The sequence below is a fragment of the Condylura cristata genome, unplaced genomic scaffold, assembly GCF_000260355.1.
Source record: "Condylura cristata isolate star-nosed mole 26May11 unplaced genomic scaffold, ConCri1.0 scaffold00025, whole genome shotgun sequence".
Taxonomy (NCBI): domain Eukaryota; kingdom Metazoa; phylum Chordata; class Mammalia; order Eulipotyphla; family Talpidae; genus Condylura; species Condylura cristata.
Window position 1 is genome coordinate 30888173 of NW_004567126.1, and position 8350 is coordinate 30896522.

General features: G+C 60.7%; 1 protein-coding gene across 1 annotated transcript in view; it reads right to left on the reverse strand.

Annotated features, from left to right (window-relative positions):
• Positions 1 to 5275: 5275 nt before the first annotated feature.
• MISP (mitotic spindle positioning) overlaps positions 5276 to 8350 on the reverse strand; it is a 7660-nt gene continuing 4585 nt past the window's right edge. The window contains exon 4 of the mRNA XM_004688942.2: positions 5276 to 5347. Coding sequence (XP_004688999.1) covers positions 5276 to 5347 — 72 coding nt within the window. The remainder of the gene's footprint in view (positions 5348 to 8350) is intronic.

Below are 8350 nucleotides of genomic sequence, written 5' to 3' on the forward strand. Positions count from 1 at the left end.
CGCCCCTTCCCCGGGGAGGGGGTGGGTCCTTGAGGCTGTACTTGCCCCGAGACTCCTCGGAGAAGGGATGGAACTTGCGGGGGCCACTGGGGGTTCGTGGCAGTGCTGAACTTGACCCTGGGGCTCTCAACACTGAAAAGGCACCGGGAGACCAGCCCGAGGCTGCCCCTCTTCCGCTGCTCAGTTCCTGGTTTTGCCAAACCGACCTGACCTGCCCGTTTTTTCTGGCTAGCTAAGTCTCTTTGTCACCCCCAATGCAGCTCAGCCCCAACCCCAGCCCTCCCCGGCTGGCTGGCTCTGAGAGGGGCCAGCTGGTAACCCCGCCACATCTCAGGGACGTCTCGTGGGGTACGGAGGGGCGCGGAGGGGATCCACCCCACACTGAGCTCTGTCGAAACTGAGACCAGTTAGAAGACCCACTCACGTGTGGACGGTTTGTTACTTAGAAACTTTATCCTGAGACCCACCCTGACGTGCAGAGGGCTCAGGCGCAGCACTGCAAGCCAGCCACGGCCACTTCAGCATTCGAAATCGGCCAAGCTGACCCCCAGGACCCCCAGAGCACAGCAGACCCCTCCTGTCTCCCCGCTGCTCCCTCAGCAGTGTGCTTCAGTCCATCGGCCTGTTCTGCTCCCCGCTCTCTCCTGTGAATCCTCTCACCCCTGCACCTCTGGCCTGTACCCCAGCTCTGAGTGCATGAATAAATAAATCTTTTTTTAAAGAAAAGGTCCTTATTTAAGGTCCAGGCGGAGGGGCAAGGCTGGGGTGGGAACCTTGAACTTGGGGCTGTTACTGGCTTCATTCTGGGGATCAACTCTGCCCGGCATACTGGTAAGCGTCACTGATTCATTGTCTCAAAAAAGAAAGCAAAGCCACTTCCACGCCCCATGAAAGCGTCCCTGTGTTCTCTGGCAGGCGCGGCTTCTCCGACCCCCATGGGCGTCCGTGAACCTTGCCCCAGAGCACAATAAAGTTCCTGCCTTTCGGAAACTGGCTCTCTCTGAGCTGCTCTGAACCTTTCGGATTCCGCAGACAGAGCGGGGAGCAGAGCAGGCCTGGACTGAGACCCCCTGCTGAGGGGGCAGGGGGAGACAGGAGGGGCCTGCCGCCCTGGGGTCCCTCCTGGCTGGGAGCCAGCTGTCTCTGCCACTCTGCGCCCTCTGATGCTGCCTCTCCGTGCTCAGGCTCTCGGCCAGCTGCGCCCAGGCCCGCAGGCCCCCCATGCCGGGCCGTCAGCTGGTGCCCCAAGCCCGCGCCCAGGCGCCTGCCCTCAGAGCCCAGCGGGCAAAAGCCTGAGCGGCTGCCTTTGCCCTACACTCCTGTAACAAAGTCATGGAAGCTATTTTTGCCCCAAGATAATTCCTAAGCGGACTGATAACATTTAAGAAGTAATTTTATTTAATCTGAAATAACTATGTCCAGGGCCCTCCCTGGCGGTGCAAGGGGTGAAAGTGCAGCACTGTGAAGCTGCCCGCAGCCCCTGCAGGCTGAGTTCCACCCCCCTGTGACCCCAGGGTGCGGCAGACCCCTCCTGTCTCCCCGCTGCTCCGCTCAGCAGTGGGTTTCAGTGCATCTGCCTGCTCTGCTCCCCACTCTCTCCCGTGAATCCTCTCACCCCCGCACCTCTGGCCTGTACCCCAGTTCTCTATACAGAAATAAATACATCTTAAAAATAAAATCGAATGACTATGTCCAGTTCTACTTAAAAATAGAGTTAGCTTTTTGTTAACTTTAGACACTTGCTAAATGACTTAAATTTTAGGGCATTAAATACTTAAGTGCATAAAGTATCTTAAATATAAACCAATTTAATGGTCAAATGGTCATTGACCATAAAAGGCAGCGCTTAATTTTTGAAGCCGAGTTTTCGGTGACTCCTATAACAGACCTGAAGTATTTTATGTTTTGTTATAAACCAGTAGTCATGAACTTTGGTTCTGTTTCTCCCGTCAAAATACAATTTATGGATGATGCATCTCATCTGTTCGGTTTTAGTGAACTTTCCTGATTCTTTGTGCTGGTATGGAGAGAGCTTGTACCCATCGGCCTGTGGGGGGGCTGAGCTGGTGGGACCCTCCCCCACCCCCGCACAGGGCACCTGCCGGGTTTTGATCTCACCTCCCTGAGAAGAATTTGGACTTTGCGCCTAGGGCTGGAGGAAGGGAAGTTTCGGTTCTGCGGCCCTAGGTTGCTACGCAGCCCTGAAGCCATGTGACCACCTGAGCTGCAGGTAGAGGCCACAGGTGGGCTGGGGGAGGGGAGGGCTGGGAGTCAGCATTAGACGAAGACAAAGTTCCAATTGGGAAAATGAGTATGAGCTAGAGATGAGGGACACTGCTGAGGGGAGCAGGGCAGGACAGAGGGTTTGCTGTACCTTGCGGGTCACTCCCGCTTCCTAGTGGTGCGCTGTAACCCTTGGTGATAACAGGGAGGGCCCAGAATGGGCCTTGCAGCGACGGGCTATATTAGTGGCTATGTAACGACACACATTTAGCTGCTTAAAATAACTCCCAGTGTGTTCTCACTGCTTCTGCGGTCCTGAGCCCAGCACAGCATGGCTGGGGTCTCTGCTCCGGGTTCCACAAAGCCGCCACTGAGGTGCTGGTAGGGCTGTGTTCTCATTGGAAGGCTGGCGGGGAAGGAGGTGCCCCAGGCTCCTTGACGTCTCAGCAGAATTACTCTTCTACTTGGAGGGCTGAAGGCCCAGCATTCTCACAGGTCCTGGGGACTCAGTCCCACCCACAGTGGTAGACACTTCTGTCTGCTGCTCCCAGGTCTTTATGCATGGCTCACCTGATTAGATAAGGCCCACCCAACCTCATCTCCCTCTTGATTAACTCAAAGCCAGCTGATGACATCTTAATCACATCCGAGAAACTCCTTCACCTCTTCCAAATACCATCCCATCTCCACTCAAGGGGTTACAGCAGGGTGTGCAAACAGGGACAGAAATCTGGTGCCACTTCAGGATTCTGGCCACTTGAGGGGAGTAGGGCGTGGATCTGGTGGGTAGGATTAGGTCCGAACCTCATCCCCAGGGCTACTCACTGGATTGTAGTTCTTAAGTAAGCAGCCGTCTTCACTCTCTGAGCCTGTTTACCTTCAGTACAGTTAGATAAACCAAGGACCCACAGAACTGATGGGTCCACTGAAATCCGTTGCTGAGGGGAGCAGCGGGGAGACAGGAGAGGTCTGCTGTCCCCTCTGGGTCACTCCCTGGCTGGGGAATCAAACTCAGGCTGCAGTGGCTTCGATAGCTTCATAGGGCTGAGACTTAACCTCTGCACTGTCACGGAGGCCCATGTCTGGCCTATTTCCCTGAGCACTCTCAAGTCTCAGCCATGTTGTAGTGTATGTTAGAATGTCCTTTTCAGGGCCGAGTAATATTCCAGTGTGTGAATGGGTCACATTTTCTTTACCTGCTCTCTGTTCACAGACCCTTGGGTTGTTCCCATGCCTTGGCTGTTGTGAATTCGGCTTCTGTGAGCATGGCTATGTGTTTATCACCTGAAGTTCCTGATTCCAGTTATTTTTGGACACACCTGGAAAGGGGTCGTTGGCTCACGCGCTCCTTCTATTTTTACCTTTTTTCAGGAACTGCCACACTGTTTTCCACAGTGGCCCCCCATCTCACATTCCCACCAGCAGTTTACAAGTTTCCAATTTCTCCACACCCAGCCAACACTTGTTTTCTTTTGCTTGTTTGCAGATGGTTGTGGATTTTACCATTGGAATGGTAACGCCCTTTGAGAGGCTGGGCGTTCCGGGAAAGCCTGGTGGCCTCGGCGGGGCGGCCTGGCTCTCATCTGCGTGGGGTTGTGTCTGTATCACAGTGCCAGGCCCCTCCGGTCTGTTCTCTGAGTGTCACGGAGAACACACTGGATAGCTGAGGCCCTATTTAGCATCGAGTCCAGACTCCGAAATCCAAGCTCCGTTTGGGGTGAGAGGTGGACTCTGGGGCTACCTTTTCAGCTCTACTTGCAAAGAGCCTGAGGGGCTTGGTCACCTGGATGCCGTGGGCTGTCTCCCTGCAGCCACCAGAGGGCACTACAGCCCCCGCAGGGGGGTGCTGGAGTCCCTCATTGTAGTCCATGGGGCTGAAAGCCAGCGCCCCCTCCCTCCTCCCCACCCTCCTGCTCTCCCTCGTTCCTTGGCTCACTCATCTCCAGTTACGCAGACCCCCACTCCCACAACAGCCAGGCCAGGTGCTGGCCCAGGGCCTTAGCACAGGGCACCCTCTGCCTGGTTCTGGCCTGTTCAGAGGCCGCTCTGGCCTGGCTCCCCTGCCCACACGGGCTCAGGAAGACGCTTGCGGGTTTCATTGTGCTTGTGCTGTGCCCCCCCCCCCAATCTTAAGTGTCTGTGTTTAGCCCCGTGAGCTCTGTGGGCGTGGACGCTGGGTCTGGTCACTACTGTGCCCAGCAGCTGGCGAGAGGCTGACTGTGGCGCTCATTGAGAGCCTACGGTTTTCTGAGCCCAGGGCCCAGGGCGACACACCCACACCCCTCGTCTGGTGAGGCAATAGACAGGAATCCGACCCTCAAGAGCCAGCGTCACTGCCCGTACTGTGCCCCAGGCCGCTCTGTTAGGCAGCTGACCGGGCCACCACACGAAGGGCAGCTCCCTCCCTGGCCGCTCCGGCACTAGCGAGGAAATGGAGGGCAGCTGCATTCCAGAATGGCCCTCTGGGCGGGGGCTTGTCCGCATGACTGGAGCCGACCAGGGTGACTCAGGCAATGACCTTTAAAATGCTTACATTTCAGCGTTCCTGCAGCTTCCTCGAGGAACCCCTGGCCAGGGTGGCGTGGCGGAGAAAACTAGGGGCCAGAGTTACACAATACAGATCCCAGACACAGTCACAGTTGAGCTTCCAAAAGACAATGGCGAGATTTTTTTTTTAATAGTTTATTTTTCCATCGTTTTGTGCCTCAGTTGCAATCCCGGTGGCTTCCCGTGGCCAGATCAGCCTGTGCCATCACCACAGTCCCTGCTCTTCCCTCCCCCCACCGGCTTGACCCCCTTCCCCGCTCCGGCCCCGTAAAATGGTAAAATGTCGCTGGTACGTAGTGGTTCCTCATTATCATTATTTTCTAATGGCGGGACTTTCTAAAGGTGTCCTGGACAGCACCTGGGGCCCAGGTACACTGCAGAAGGGGGGTGCCGGGACCGGGTCTCCGCCTCTCCCTCACCCCTCTGGCAGCAGCCACCCAGACGTGCACGAGCGGCCCCTGACCACCGCGGAGTGAGCGAACCCCAGAGCCCACTCTGAGCACGGCTAAGCAGAGGGACTGCTCAGCCGGTGGGCGCCGGGCGGGACGGAGCCCTGGCCCCCCGGCACCACGCGTCCCTCGGGAGTGGGGGAACGCGAGAGACGGGGGCACCAACCTGCTGGGAAGCCGGCGTGGAGGGCGGGAGGAGACTGGGCTTTCAGTCAGAAACCTGGTTTATATTCTGCCCGGCCAGTGGCCTGGGAGGGCTCTGGCTCCTTCCCTATGATGCACCGCGTTGGAGAGATGGGAAAGAATATCCTTCCTCTGCGTGAGAGAATGAGGGCCCCCCACCCCCACCCCGGGGCTGCAGCCGGCTCGCTAAGCGTCCGCCAGTCTCCCTGCTGTCCTCCTCTCCCAGGGCAGCCTCCTCCTCCGGACATTCTGCCGAGGACTCTCGAGGACTCTCGCAACCCCTCACAGGCTCCTTCCAGACGTCAGCCTAGTGGGTGAATAGAGCAGCCCCCTTTTCTAAAGGGGACGCCCCGCTAACATGAAATGAAGCAAGACAGCTCAAGGCCCCATCAGAGCCGGAGCCCAAGGCCCTCGGGTTAAAGCGCAGCACGTGAAGCTGCCACAGCCACCGCTGCAGGAGCTCCAGCCCCGGCCAGGGCGGGACCCCAGGGCGCCGCAGACCTCTCCTGACCTGCCTGCTGCTCCCCTCAGCAGAGACAGAGCGGGGAGCAGAACAGGCAGGTGCACTGAAACCCACTGCTGAGGGGGCAGCGGGGAGACAGGAGGGGGCTGCGGCGCCCTGGGGTCCCGCCCTGGCCGGGGCTGGAGCTCCTGCAGCGGTGGCTGCTGCTGGCCTCTGCGAGCTGCGCCCTAGGAGGACCCTCTCTCTTTCCTTAAGACAGCAAGTCACCCCATCAGTGGAGAGGACTCTGCCGAGGGCCCTGAGATGGGGGTCGTGTATTCCTGGGGCCAGTGTCCTCCTGAGGCTCTTTATAGAGAGTCGGGCAGAGGGGTTACAGGAAGACACCGCAGCTGGAGGACCGGGAAGGGCTGGGGGGCCCCTAGAGGCTGGAGCAGGCTGGAGAGGGGCCTGCGGCTCAGAGGAGCAGGCACCCCGCTGGCTCAGCCCCATGAGACCCTCTGGGACACTGGGCCCCAGGCCTGTGAGGTGATACACGTGCGCGGGGTTTCTGTTCGCCTGTGGTGCCCAAACCCAGAACGCGTGTGGTTCTAAGCCCCTGTGGTGCCAGGACCAGGTGTGGACAGGGAGGCGAATGTTTACTCACGGGGCTTCCTCCGGCGGCCGCCAGAGCCCACCTCCACGGTGCCTGCCCTGTGCCGCGGCCCGGGCCTCTCGGCCCGCTGCGCCCACTCACGCAGGCTTCACACCAGGCCTGGCATGGCGCCCGGAGCCCCCCACGCGCCTCTTCACTCCAGGCCACAGGTGGCAGCCACGGAGGCCGCCGACCCTCACTACCCGACAGCCACGGACCTGCTGGTTGATCACGGCGGCCCTCACACCCCCAGAGCAGCGGGCGGGCGGGCCACAGAGAAGCCCACACCCCAAAGTGCCTTCCTAGAGGCCCCACGTCTGGTTCTGGGGCTCACGTGCAGGTGTTGACTCAGCGGAGAAGCTGGCCGTGGCCGCCCAGTGGAGCCCGGCTCTGTGACAGCAGCCTGCTGCCCCCCAGCCGGGTCTCTGGAGGCAGCACCCCTCTGTCTCCGTGGCCTCCTGCTCCTCAGGCCCGCAGTCCTGCCCTGTGCTGGATCTTCGAGGCCCAGTCCTGCCTCCTGGAGCTAGCCTGGGGCAGCCTACAGGTGGATTTCCTGAAGTGGCCTCACTCGGTGCCCCTGGACGCCGCTTGTAGACCACGCGGCTGTGGGGAGGCGGCAGCCCCCAGGGGCGGCGGGCGGCCAGGAGCTCTGGGGTGCTGAGGTACTGCCAACTAATTGCTCAGGGGCTGGGGGAGCCCAGAGGCGGGGCCACTGGAGGGGGTTGTCATAGGGTGCGGGAGTCAGGGGTCAGTGCTGCCTACTTACATTAGCACATGTATTCAACCCCCCCGGAGGCTGGTCTAATTACCGCCCCATGTGCAGGGGAAACTGAGGCAGGCTGCCGCACCGCCAGGGGCCGCCGAGCTGAGCGGTGGGCCCCTCCCCCCCACCCGGAGGAGCTGGACACGACGCCTCACTGGCCTCTCGCGTCCCCAGCCAGGCCCTCAGGGAGTCGCTGCTGGCGCGGCCGTGCGGACTCCACCTGACGCCATCGCTGGGGCGGCCCTGCCGGTCAGCGGGCCGCAGGCACGCTGAGACACTGCGGCCCCAGCAAGGCTGCAGGGGACTGACAGCCCCTCTGCAGAGAGGCTAGAGGACCTGGGTGGGGTGGGGGGAGGGCACTGCACCCCGGAGGATGATGCAGAGAAGGGAGGCGCAGGGAGGGCCCCCAGGCAGGAGACAGGGCAGGCAGCTGGCTTTGGGTTTATTTCGCAATGGATGTGAACAAGAATGTGGGGGCAGGGCAGGAGGACCCCTCCAGGCGGAGCCCTTTTCTTGGCCAGGTGGGGCTGCTGCCCACGGAGGGCCCATAACAGTCAGTCTTGGGGGTGCTGCAGGAGGGTTGGGCAGGCCCAGAGGCCTCCTCCCTGGGCCCAGGTCCCCTGGGCGCTCCGGGCAGTGTCCTGTCTCCCAGGGGTGTCCTAGGGGCGTGGGGTCTCCCGCTCAGGCTCCCCGCGAGCCAGGACACCGCTCGCTCCCCCCAGCCGCTCCTCGGCTCAGGGACCACCACTGCTGGCGCGGGGCCGTCCCGTCCTCCCTGGACACCGCGTTTGGCAAAGTCTCCGAACAAGGACTGACAGGCTCGGCATCACCCGTAGCTTAGACGCAAACACAGAGCCGTTTCCGTTCTGGGAAACTGGGACAGTCAAAGCGGAAAGAAGTCTGCAGTACATCTGCCTCGGAGGTGCCGGCTGTGGTTCTCAGGGGCGGCCAGACAGGGCTCTGCCCCAAGGTGAGGGCTGCGGACCCCGGCACTTCCCGCAGAGGGCAGGGGGCGGTGGGCAGGGCAGGGGGCCGTGGGCAGGACCGGGCGTGAGGGGCGCGGGCAGAGCAGGACCGCGCAGGGTGGGGGG